The sequence below is a fragment of the Theropithecus gelada genome, chromosome 16 (assembly GCF_003255815.1).
Source record: "Theropithecus gelada isolate Dixy chromosome 16, Tgel_1.0, whole genome shotgun sequence".
NCBI lineage: Eukaryota > Metazoa > Chordata > Mammalia > Primates > Cercopithecidae > Theropithecus > Theropithecus gelada.
In genome coordinates this window covers 42,433,963-42,447,099 of record NC_037684.1, presented here as the reverse complement: position 1 = coordinate 42,447,099, position 13,137 = coordinate 42,433,963, and the positions used below count along the sequence as shown (strand labels likewise).

The 13,137-nt window shown below is 36.2% G+C and overlaps 1 protein-coding gene across 1 annotated transcript in view; it reads left to right on the top strand.

Moving 5' to 3' along the window:
• The window catches only part of ABCA9 (ATP binding cassette subfamily A member 9), a 77,678-nt gene that overhangs the window by 25,253 nt on the left and 39,288 nt on the right, over nt 1-13,137 (top strand). Inside the window, exons 7-17 of the mRNA XM_025362786.1 lie at nt 511-652; nt 883-1,068; nt 2,438-2,585; nt 4,033-4,201; nt 7,060-7,118; nt 7,646-7,756; nt 8,482-8,657; nt 8,852-8,971; nt 9,187-9,325; nt 9,830-9,920; nt 11,957-12,096. Coding sequence (XP_025218571.1) covers nt 511-652; nt 883-1,068; nt 2,438-2,585; nt 4,033-4,201; nt 7,060-7,118; nt 7,646-7,756; nt 8,482-8,657; nt 8,852-8,971; nt 9,187-9,325; nt 9,830-9,920; nt 11,957-12,096 — 1,481 coding nt within the window. The remainder of the gene's footprint in view (nt 1-510; nt 653-882; nt 1,069-2,437; nt 2,586-4,032; nt 4,202-7,059; nt 7,119-7,645; nt 7,757-8,481; nt 8,658-8,851; nt 8,972-9,186; nt 9,326-9,829; nt 9,921-11,956; nt 12,097-13,137) is intronic.

The following is a 13,137-nucleotide window of genomic DNA, read 5'->3' as shown; positions in this document are numbered from 1 at the left end:
ATAAATACATTTTATTGAAACACAGCCACACATCACTAACATGTTGTTTATGATTGTGCTTGTGCTACAATGGCAAGAGAAACTATACAGCCTGCAAAGCTGAAAATATTCACAGTGTGGCTATTTAGAAAAAAAGCTGAACCCTGCTTCATTATCTACCATTTTGTCCATATTGTTTATACAATAACTTTACTGAAAAAACTTGTCCAGAGCTGAGAAATCATCATAGATGTCTTCCCAGGAAAGCTCTCTCTGGAAACCTCTCCCAGTGACATCCATCGTATTACCCAGCTTTACTTAATTTGCAATTAGCTATCTATTTTGCCTCTCTACTTGTTTATTGCCTACCTTCTCTTATATTATGTGATCTTGAGGGTAGGAGATAAGTTAGTTATTGCATTTTCTTTACCCTTGATAAATGGTGAGCTTCACAAATCGTTTGCTGAATAAATGAATCAAGGAAGTGATGAAGTAACAACATTCTAACTGACTGCTTTGTTTCTCTGCTAGGCTTTCCTGGGGTTTGATGTATGCTGGCTTCATCCTTATCATGGCCACTTTAATGGCTCTTATTGTAAAATCTGCACAAATTGTTGTCCTGACTGGTTTTGTGATGGTCTTCACCCTCTTTCTCCTCTATGGCCTGTCTTTGGTGAGTTGGTGAATTTCATCTCAGCTTTTTTTCTTTCTCTCTCTCTGCTGCCAATCATTTGTCACTAATTCTGGTCTCACCTCTTTTGTTCTCTTTGTAGTATTTGCATGAGACAGTGTCTAGGGGTGGAAAACTGATAAAATATACTTTTATAATATAAAATTCCTTTTTTGTGCTACTAATGGTTCTCACAGAATTATATACCAGCTGAAGTTTTTCTCTTTTCTCAGATAACTTTAGCTTTCCTGATGAGTGTCTTGATAAAGAAACCTTTCCTTACGGGCTTGGTTGTGTTTCTCCTTATCGTCTTTTGGGGGATCCTGGGATTCACAGCACTGTATACACATCTTCCTGCATTTTTGGAATGGACTTTGTGTCTTCTTAGCCCCTTTGCCTTCACTGTTGGGATGGCCCAGGTAAGAGTTAAGGTAACAATTTCACTTTTTACAAACCATTCTACACAGACTCCCTCTTAATAATTCACGCAACATGCTCTAAGCATTCCATTCTATAACTTTTGTAAAAATAAACATTTATGAGACAGGAGTGACTTTAATTTTTCTCTCTTAGTGTAATTAGTTTCCCCACAAGTCACTAAATATAGGATCATACTCTTATTATTGAGGTGTTTCAGCTTCTACTTCTAATGGATTATCCCAAAGAACATTTGTCCCATTCAATGCTCAGGAAACATGACCCTTAATGTTATCAAAAGCATTTAAAAACCAGGAATTTGGAATAAATACATCTTTATTTTTTAATTGCTAATTTCTACTGAACTTTGTCTCAGAAAAGTTTATTTTAGTTATGATATCATAACTATAAAATGCTAAATGAAAAGTTATGCTAGATATAAACTCATTGTATCCTACGGCAGTCTAGTTAAGACATTATTCTTCTGTCTTCTGCCCAGCTACTGAAATATTTTACTACTTCATGTTTTTACTCTGAAGTGGATTTCCTTGTTGAGAATTCCCTCCTTTTTTCCCATTCTAAGTTCAGTAAAGTCCTGTTGCAGCACTGTTTGTAATAAGATTGAAAACAATGTAAATGTCCATTGGTAGATTACTGGTTAAATAAATTACGGTCCATCCATACAATGGAAAGTGTGCATCCATCAAAAAGAATTTTTAAAGACTGATGCTGTGACTCACACCTGTCAATCATAGCACTTTGGGAGGCTAAGACAGGTGGATCACTTGTGGCAGGAGTTCGAGACCACCGTGGGCAACATGGTAAAACCCCATCTCTACAAATAATAAATAAAAAAAAAAATTAGCCAGTCATGGTGGGAGTGCATCTGTAGTCCTAGCTACTCTGGAGGCTGATATGGGAGAATCACCTGGGTCCAGGAGGTTGAGCCTACTGTGAGCTGAAATAGCACCACTGCACTCCAGACAGGGTAACAGAGTGAGACTGTCTCAAAAAACAAAGAACAAACAAAAAAGAATTTTAAAACACTTCTTGTACTGACATAGAGAGTTCTGTAAACTCTATTAGGTCTTGCTCAAGTATCACCTTTCTTGAGTTTGTACTTCCTCCTAGAAAATGTATCTGGGGCTGCCTGTGGGTTTCTTAGTGCTCAGTACTAACTTCCATTCATTTCCCAAATTGACATCACTTCATTGCTATTAAAATTATCTTCTATAATAGTAGACAGAGCTCTGTAGAGACAAGATTAATTTTATTTATCTTTGCAAACCCAGTTGTAGCATAAATAAGACAATAATAATTCTTAATGCCATATTAATTCTTTAAAAATTTGCTGTATCTTTTTTTTTTCAGCTTATACATTTGGACTATGATGTGAATTCTAATGCCCATTTGGATTCTTCACACAATCCATACCTAATAATAGCTACGCTTTTCATGTTGGTTTTTGACACCCTTCTGTATTTGGCATTGACATTATATTTTGACAAAATTTTGCCCAGTAAGTACTAACATGGCTGTAACTTAACCCAATTTCAGTAATTGCATGTCTTGAAAATAACTCTACATTGTACTAAATAAAAATTAGCAAGCAGTTTTTCAAAATTTCTGCAACAAGCCTAATGATATTCTGTAGTTTGTTTATAGAATCACTTTCTAAGACTTGGCTCTGCTATAACACTCCAGGGTGTTTCTTTTTATAAAGAGACACTTGCGAGAGATTATGGATAATTATACTATTAGTGTTTGTATCAGAACTAGATGAAGAATGCTGGTGCTTGATACTTGATCTTAGAAATCTGTAAGTGCTTTTCCTATTTAACTCACTTGATAGACAACAGCAGGTTGTTAGTAAAAATATTATAATTGTGTAATCGATGTACAATCTTTCCTTTCTTTGTTACTTTTTTTTTTTTTTTTTTTTTGAGAAGGAGCCTAGCTCTGTCGCCCAGGCTGGGATGCAGTGGCATGATCTCGACTCACTGCAACCTCCGCCTCCTCGATTCAAGCGATTCTCATGCCTCAGCCTGCTGAGCAGCTGGGACTACGGGCATGCACCACCATTCCTGGCTAATTTTTGTGTTTTCAGGAGGGATGGGGTTTCACCATGTTGACCAGGTTGTCTCAAACTCCTGACCTCAGGTGATCCGCCAGCCTCGGCCTCCCAAACTGCTGAGATTACAGGCGTGAACCACCGTGCCACCCTTATGTACAATCTTTTCTGTAGAGAAACAAAATCTTTCTCTGTGCATCTCTGGGGTTTGTCTGTCAATTCCTCATATGTACTAGGTAAGTGCTAAGGAAGAGGCAGAAAGGGAAATTAGAAAATGAAGTGAAAGAAGGGACCTTCTAAATAGTTTATTCATCACATTTCTGGGAGTACTGATACAGAATAATGACTCGCTGATTATTTTAAAACCTCCCAAGAAAGAAATTTCAGAATGTATCATTAGTGTTATGATATTTATGATTATTCTTGGTGTATTGACCTTATCTGATCCAAATGGAGGAAATCACAAGCAGGAGAATTGCTTGAACCCGGAAAGCAGAGGTTGTAGCGAGCCAGGATCATGCGTCTGGACTGCAGCCTGGGTGACAGAGTGAGACTCCATCTTAAAAAATAAAAAATAAAAAGGGCACATAAGTACAGCTAGATAGAAAATTGTTCTTAATTAGATTTAAATTCCTCCTGAGACATCTCTCTGCATTTTGAGGAGCTTTTTAGTTAGTTAACAATGCTACATGCTTCTCATGTTTAAAACGTCATATTAGCCATCTCTGTTATTTTCTCCTCACTGTTCTGTGTGTGTCAAAAGCACATTAAAACAGTAATACCTTAATACGATAATGTGGGTTCAGGTTTAATGTCAAAAGGGCTGCATGGATATGATGATGGTATCCTTGAAGTGATGACTGACCCCGTATTCATTTACCTCCTGCTCACATAGCTGAATATGGACATCGATGTTCTCCCTTGTTTTTCCTGAAATCCTGTTACTGGTTTCAACACAGAAGGGCTAATCATGTGGTCCTTGAGAATGAAACAGATTCTGATCCTACACCTAATGACTCTTTTGAACCAGTGTCTCCAGAATTCTGTGGGAAAGAAGCCATCAGGTAACCAATAAATTACTTAGAGGCACAAATGGAGAACAGGCAAGACCAGGGATCTGTCAGGCAGCACACTAGGAGCAAAGATCACCTTCTGTGCCCTCTATACCCACCTACATCCAGCCTGCTGCACTCATCAAAGGCTACACTCACTCTTCATAGCACACTATTTTCTCACATTCTCAGCATTTACATTTACTAATATTTCGTGATATAGTAACAACCGTCCACAAGTAAATAATTTTTGAATTTCCATTTTCCATATTATCTTTCTCATTTCTCCTCTTTGTGTTTTTCTCCCCTTGGTTGTTCTCTTTGTGACAAACACTGCCATTGTCTCCCTTGCTTTTATTCTCACCCTCCTTTTTTTGTTAATTCACTTTGTCCCTCTCATCTTCCCTTCCTGGTTTATAATTTGATGAGGAGAAAAAGGCAAGCGATGCAGGCATGGGAAGAAGACACTCCAGAGAGATGGGAAGGAAACATGAGAAGTCAGGACTGTTAGTTTCATGCCTATCTTCCCTCTTAGATGATGGACATGCTTTATTCAATTCTTTGATTTCCAAACAACTAGAAATCTCTAATATTACCCCAGATGTTTGCTCAAATTTCGTTCATAATTCAATGTTGTATTAATCTCACTCCTCAATAATACCTTTCTGATATATCTCTTTCAGTAATATTTTAACTCAGAACATTTATGATACAGTCTCTGAACACAGGTCCAATATGAACATACAACAAAGAGCAGTATTTGCTCATTCCTTATGAGCATGTAAACATAGCAATGTTTTCAAGAATCATGACATCTTTCTAAGCTGGAACTCTAAGTTTTATGTTCTTTCCAGTGCCTATATCAGAATTAGATCCTATCAGAGAGATCATAGAAAACCTTGAATGACGAAATAAGGGGTTTTCATTTACTCAGTGGGCAAGGAGGAGGGTATTGAAGATTTGCAAATTGAGGGTACTAAGACTAGTCTTATGGTCTAGAAAAATTATCCCCAGCAACAGGTGGAGATTGGAAGCAGGGTCTCACATAGCTGATGGTTAGGAAAGTGTAGGAGATTTCATCTGTGGCATGGCTGCTCAAGACTGCCAGTCCTGCGTCATGACTGTGGCTGGCGCTGCATCCAACAGACCAGTGCACAGAGTTCTGAAGCCTGCGCCATTCTATCCCAGAGGTCGAGCCAGCTGGGCTCATAATTGCCTCTCAGTATAGAAGGCAGAAAAGTGAAATGTCAATTAAAAGGTATTATTATACCAACCACAGAGTAGATTCTACCTAATCTATAATCTACTATCTAAACATGAAAGTTAAATGTTATCAAAATGTATGGAAAAAATCTATAATTTCTATTGCTTAGATGAAATGAAGGAATAAAGCAAGCTGATACCTATTATTGTCTCAAAAAGAAAAGATAGGGAAAAAGAGGCTAGGAAAAACCAAGCGACTTGCCCAAGGCCACAAAGTTTAAAGAGAAACAGTATTTGAATCCATATGTGCTCAACTTGAAAGTCATTGCATCTGAATGCGCAGCCTCTTTAGTTATTTCCGTATTTAACTGGATTGTGCCTATTTGATAAATTGAATTATACCCCTCAAAATTTATTGAAACCCTAACCCTTGAAATGATGGTATTTGAAGATAAAGTCTTAGGAAGTGATTAGGGTTACATGAGATCATGAGGGTGGGGCCTTCCTGATGGAATTAGTGTATTTATAAGAAGAGGCACAAGAGAGCTTGCACTCTTTCCCTCTCTCTGCCATGTGATGACACAGCAAGAAGGCAACTGTTTGCAAGCCAGGAAGAGAGCCCTCATCAGAAGCCAAATCTATTGACACCTTAATCTTGGAATTCTCATCCTTCAGAACTATAGGAAATAAATGTGTATTCTTGGTATTTTGTTATAGCAGCCCAAGCAGGAGAAAGCAACCTACCTGCTGGTTTGTTGTGATAATGTAAGTAAAAATGTAGACAAAATGCTCTGGATCTGGCTTATAGTAAGTAGTCTTTCAACTCACTTAAAATCTTTTTTCTTTTTTTTAACTTCTATTTTAAGTTCAGGGGTACATGTGCAGGTTCGTTACATAGGTAAAGTTGTGTCATGGGGGTTTGTTCTACAGATTATTTATCACCTAGGTATTAAGCCTAGTACCCGTTAGTTACTTTTCCTGATAAAATATTTTTCTATGCCCTCTTTTAAAAATTTTTCTCTGTTTTAAATCCTTTTCCTGGTCTTTTTCCTCCTCTCTCATCTTCTTTGGAAGTTTACTGGTTTCAAGTATTTTGTGTTCTGCTTATATTATCTTATTTATCTACAATCCAACTCTGTATGATAATTAATGTCATCCCCCCATCACTGCTGAATAACTGAACTCAATGAGTCTTGAGTACACAGCATTTATAACAGAGCTAGTGTGTAGCACAACTGGGACATCACCAGTTGTGAATCATTTAATGATTAGATTCCGAAGCCTATTATTTCTATTATGGTGTGTTTCTTCTCTTCTTTTTTCCACCATAGTATCTATTCACCATTGATTTTATCTTCAGCTTTCCTCATATCCAGTCATTTGTCACAATTCTTCTAGCAATATATTTCCATGTGCTAGCTGTGCCCTCCATATTTTAGCCTGTTCATTTTGGAAAGATCAGGGATTCTGCTTCTAATTAGGTACCCTAGGTGCTTCTGCCAGTGCCTGTGTGAAAGAAGAGAATCCCCAGATTTTCTTTGAGGCTTTGAAAGAAAAGAATCCCAGATTTTCTTTGAGGCTTTGATTAAGCCTCAGAGACTTGACTTATCAATCCTCTGCACATTTTCACAATTCTCTGAAAACATTTCCCTCTTTTTTTTTTTCAGAATCAAAAATCTTAAAAAAGAATATGCAGGGAAGCATGAGAAAGTAGAAGCTTTGAGAGGTAACAAAATAATATTTTATTTAATGGGGCTGCTTGATTTAGTGGCTGCCTCACTGTTGTAACTTCTGGGTAGGGATTAAGCACAGATATTCCGGATATGTCTCTCCTTTATTTGAACGCATTATGTTTCCTTCAATGTAAAAAAATAAAAAAACCATATAACAATTTTAAAAAGTAGGATGTATCATTAAAAATCGTGTGGGTTTGAAAGATATATGATAATATTATGAAATTCTTTATTTTCAACTCATCTTATTCTCCAGCTCTAAAACTGTCTTTATTTTAGTTAGCCTGTCTTTATTGATAAAACCGCTTTTATCAAAAAATTAATTGCATAATAACATATTGACAATACTACCATTATAAAATGATGAAATACAGTTTTAAAAGAAAGAATTTTAAGATGAATTTTATTTTGAATATTGCTAGCTCAATCTATTCATGCTGCAAAATTATTACAACAGTTTCAGAGACTGTAAAGTTAATATGTAGGCTCTGAGTGTAATTTTTTTTTTTAATCATGCCAGGTGTGGTATTTGACATATATGAAGGCCAGATAACTGCCCTCCTTGGTCACAGTGGAGCTGGAAAAACCACCCTGTTAAACATACTTAGTGGGCTGTCAGTTCCAACATCAGGTAAGAAGACAGTTATTCAAGGACAAGTACCTGGGCAAACACATGAATATGCATTTAATTATTTAACTGGGGCCAGGCATGGTGGCTCATGCCTGTAATCCCAGCACTTTGGGAGGCCAAGGCGGGTGGATCGTTCGGTCAAGAGATGGAAACCATACTGGCCAACATGGTGAAACCCCGTCTCTACTAAAAATACAAAAATTAACTGGCTATGGTGGCGGGCACCTGTAAGTCCAGCTGCTCAGGAGACTGAGGCAGGAGAACCACTTGAACCTGGGAGGCGGAGGTTGCGGTGAGCCAAGATCACGCCACTGCACTCCAGCCTGGCAACAGAGCGAGACTACACCAAAAAAAAAGTTATTTAATTGGTTTCATTAATTCAACAGTCTCATTACCCATTATACCCAGGCATTTAAGAGAAAAATTTTAGAAGTTTCTCTTATTATTTTATTGAATTGTATTATACCTATTTAGAAAAATGTTGTTCACGTTTTAAATATGTCATAAGTAGTTTTATGATTATTCGGTTGCTAAGTAGCATTCCAGCTGAATCAGATGTTATTGTGAATATCATTACATTTTTAATCAGTTCATTGCATATTCCTTACAAGTAAACAATGTTGAAATGAATCTAAAAATTGGCGTACAGTGTTTTCCATTTTAAAAGATCTTCAGTGAAGCATGACATATTTTCCTGATGGTCACTCTCTGCCTTCTGCTTTCAGGTTCAGTCACTGTCTATAATCACATGCTTTCAGGAATGGCTGATGTAGAAAATATCAGCAAGCTCACTGGATTTTGTCCCCAATCCAATGTGCAATTTGGATTTCTCACCGTGAAAGAAAACCTCAGGCTGTTTGCTAAAATAAAAGGGATTTTGCCACGCGAAGTGGAGAAAGAGGTATGTGAGCATATTAGATGTCACACAGCCATGAAAACGAGATTGTTTACCTAGAAAATGTTGTGCTAAGTTATTTCGACATAATTCCTCATCTAAATTTTAGGCAAAAAGGCCCTTTGTAAAGAACAGAAAAATGATAGTGTTTTTAAAATAAACTTTCTGGGTTTGGGACTAAATATTCCTTATTTGGTTAGGTACAACGAGTTGTACGGGACTTAGAAATGGAAAATATTCAAGACATCCTTGCTCAAAACTTAAGTGGTGGACAAAATAGGAAACTAACTTTTGGGATTGCCATTTTAGGAGATCCTCAGGTAAGTCAAACAAAAATTACTGGTGAAATCAGATTGAAGACTATAAAAGTATTTTATTAGGTCAAACAATTTGCAAATGATAAATATAAGAGAACGTCTAGGATGAAATATTAAGCACTAACAAATTTCTCCCAAATACTTTTAAAAGTATAGTGCTTTTTAAAAAGATCTTATCTGAAAGGGTAGAATTACTTTAGGACTTTCCTCCTGTCCAGGTTTTGCTATTGGATGAACCGACTGCTGGATTGGATCCTCTTTCGAGGCACCGAATATGGAATCTCCTGAAAGAGGGGAAATCAGACAGAGTAATTCTCTTCAGCACCCAGTTTATAGATGAGGCTGACATTCTGGCAGGTAATGTTTTGTTTCCCTTATGTATCTTCATGAGAAGTTAGAGACAGTGTGGAATATGAACAGTTATGCTCCACAGCTGTGTCTCCCTGGAACCGCCATGACCCAAGACAGGAGAATTTTGCTCTTACTCATTTGTGGGTCTGCATCCCAGAGTACTTGGCCCCGTGGAAATATTCTGAGTTCATTGCAGAGCAGCTTTCTGGTTGTAAAATACATATCACACCCTCTAAGATATAATTTGTTTTAGGCAGTCTTGATGTCAGTTTAACTGAAACAGATCCTTTAGATGTATAATTTTTCTCAATACACTAGAGAATAAGTTGACCTAATTTATCAATCGAGCTGTTGGATGACAAAAAAAAGTGGTTTACGTACGGCCAGAATTAGAATGTATCTATTTTAGTGTGTCATGCTGCTACAATACATCGTTAATGGATTTGCATTTTGTGAATAGTAAAGAAATAAGTCCTTTGTGTAACTTATCTTTTGATTATTTCTAAATAGACAGGAAGGTGTTCATATCCAGTGGGAAGCTGAAATGTGCAGGCTCTTCTCTGTTCCTGAAGAAGAAATGGGGCATAGGCTACCATTTAAGGTACAGCCCTGAATGTTGGAGACATGTTGACACAAGCTGAAAATGCTGGGGGCAGGTGGTATCAGCATCAATGGGTAAAAGCAGGTCCTATAACCACTAAGTTCATTTCTAGAGAGCTATGGTAGAACTAAGGCATAATTGCTTTGTTTTTTAGCTAGAACGCAGGATATATGAGATTATAGACATTGAGCATGCAAGGATGATTAATCTAGGTTTAAATAAAATTTTTGAAAAATATTTTCACAACGTGTTGCCTGCTAAGAGTAATTTGTTGATATTCTGACCCTTTCTCTTCTCATATTTCATATGTTTACTTTTGCTCATCTTAACAATTTCAATACCCTGTGTTCTCCCTGACTTCATTTCTTTCCACCATCCTTTTGTGTTTTTCTTCTCTTACTGATAATAATTATTATCATTGAGTAATGTCTACTACTTTTTAAGTATTGGCTATGTTTTAGGTACTTGCTAAGATATTTACATATAGAATATTCATATTATTGTATTCAATCCTCTAAATAACTCTAAGAAGATACTGTTGTTATTCCTCTTTGACAAGTGAAAATACCACTTCAGATAGTTTTAATAATCTGCCAATTTCACACGACTTGTAAATGGTAGTCGTTGGATCAAAATTACAGGTGTGATATGAATGGCTTCCTATATTTTGCACTACAATGTTGATTTTTTTAAAAAAAATGATTCAAATAACTTCATCCTGATGGATAAATGGATCCCCCCATTTTTTACTCAAAGTGCCTAATCTGATCAAATCTACCAATCTATCATTACTACTTGTTACAAATCTACCAATCTATCATTATTACTTGTTACAATCTAATAGAATCAATACCCTCTATTGAATACTCGCTATTCTCTAAGTATGTTTCATAGTTCAGTTGTCTTGTTTCTGCTTGAGGGAAGACGTCTGTCAAACATGTTCTTCTTCAACCCATTTAACCATGTCCAAGTCTTAACCATTTCTGAAAGTATTTTCTGAATATTTTCTCCTTAATGAGTATCTTATTTTCTGGAATCCTGAAAGCACTATTTTGAACTGTTGCCTTAGGCAACTAAATTAACTTCTTTGATCTTTAGTAACTTCATTTATGTAATAGTAGTAATAATACGTACTTTGCAGTTAAGGCTAACAAACATTGAGTGAATGAATACTTGACAAGCTGCAAAGTACTCAACTGAGTTAACTCAACTTCCTTCTCCCTCACATCTTCTGTCATACGCTGCTTTATATTATTTGTATGTTGTAAGCTTCTTTAGAGAAGGTACTGCATTCTTCCTATTTGGTATTCTTGATAGCACTTGTAAGTACTAGGCCTTATAAGTACAGAATAGTCTTTTTTTCAAACTGATTTTTTAGGTTTCTATCATCAGTCAATTGTGATCTTCTCACCACTCTGTCAACTCAGCACCTTTTAGTGTATGTGATTAACAGTGGCTTTTCAAAAATCAAATAATTTCATGAGTAACTTTATATATTCTTAATAAAGACAGGCCAGATTTCACTTGAATAAATTTTGGACCCCAAAATGATAAAATTAGCTTTAGCAGAACCTGCATTAGCATGACATGGGGCCATATTCTTAATGACTATATAACATTACCTCCATTTTTTGTTTTCTCATGCTTAATTCTGAGTTTTGGCAGAACTCATACATTACTACAAAGGGAAAATTCAAGGTTGGGAGGTTGGGTTTTTGAATAGATGCTGACAAATTAAGCATTTCCCTTTACCTCACTCCAGGCAAGATCTGGCTTAATATCTCTTTTCTCCAGATAAGAGTCCTTGAGTTACCTCTTCCCACTCTAAGCATCCCTTATACTAATTCTTCTGCCATGTTGCATAGATTTAATGGTTTGGACTTTATTAGTAGCTTTACATCTTACTTTGTCCAGTAAACTATACATTGTTTTGTCTCATAAATATTAATAAAGTGAGAAGCACATACTACATAATTAGGAAATTGTTTTAGAGACAGAGTTGGATAAAAATAACTTTTATTCTTTTTAAATGTTAGTTTGCATCTGAATGAAAGGTGTGATCCAGAGAGTATAACTTCACTGGTTAAGCAGCACATCTCTGATGCCAAATTGACAGCACAAAGTGAAGAAAAACTTGTATATATTTTGCCTTTGGAAAGGACAAACAAATTTCCAGGTAACAAAATGTAGAAACCACAGAATGATTTGGGAATGGTGTTATTAACAATAACAGCAGTGATAAGAATGATGGCTAGTTTTAATGCTTGCTAGATGAATGGCACAATGCATTTACTCATTTAATATTCCCAACTCCAAGGTCACTTATAATATTACCCCCTAGTATTATCTCCATGTTACTTATGAGTAAATCAAGACATGTAGATGTTAAATATGCTTCACGTCACAACATGTGTAATTAAGAGGCACAGGCTAGCAGCAAAATAAAATTAGAAATATTTGGAAAATTTGTTTCAGGAATGAACAAGAGAGTGTGGTCAGGACAGGAACAGGTATGTAAATACAGTGGCAGACTATTGAAGAAGAGCTGAAAGAACTGTACACAATAAATAGGTTGTTTTAGAAACACCATCACATAATGATATAATCCAAGTTATTGAACATAACTTGGATTGGCCTGCATTCTGCCAAATACTCTAATTCACAACTTTGCTGCAAACACAGAAGCTTGGAGAACCACTGCTGTTATTACTTTTCCATGGTATCTCCCAATGCAGTTTCATTTCCTAAGCGTTTTGAGGTAGACTGTTTTTTAAGTTTACTCTGTAAAAATGTGTTTGCCATATCAAGTTCAAGAAATTATACCAGGGCCATTGCTGTGTGCTTGAATCAATAAGCATGACATAATCTTGGTCCATAAAGAAACACAGAACCAAACATTAAAGTGCAGAGATCGAAACTCAGTGCTAGAGCTAGACAGTCTAGATTCAAACACCAGCTATGCCATTATTAGCTCTATACTATTCTGTATCTCAGTTTCCTTACTTGTGAAAAGAAAATTGAAATAGTACTCTACATTGTTATGAGGATTAAATGATTTAATACTTTCAAATTTATTAAAATATTAAATATAAATAAAGCACCTGGAATGATACCTGACACGTAGAACCCATGGTATTTCATCAGGTGTCAGAAACCCTCAACTACAGGATGTAAGAAAGAAACACAAAGAAAAAGTGCTGCCATTTAAAATATGATC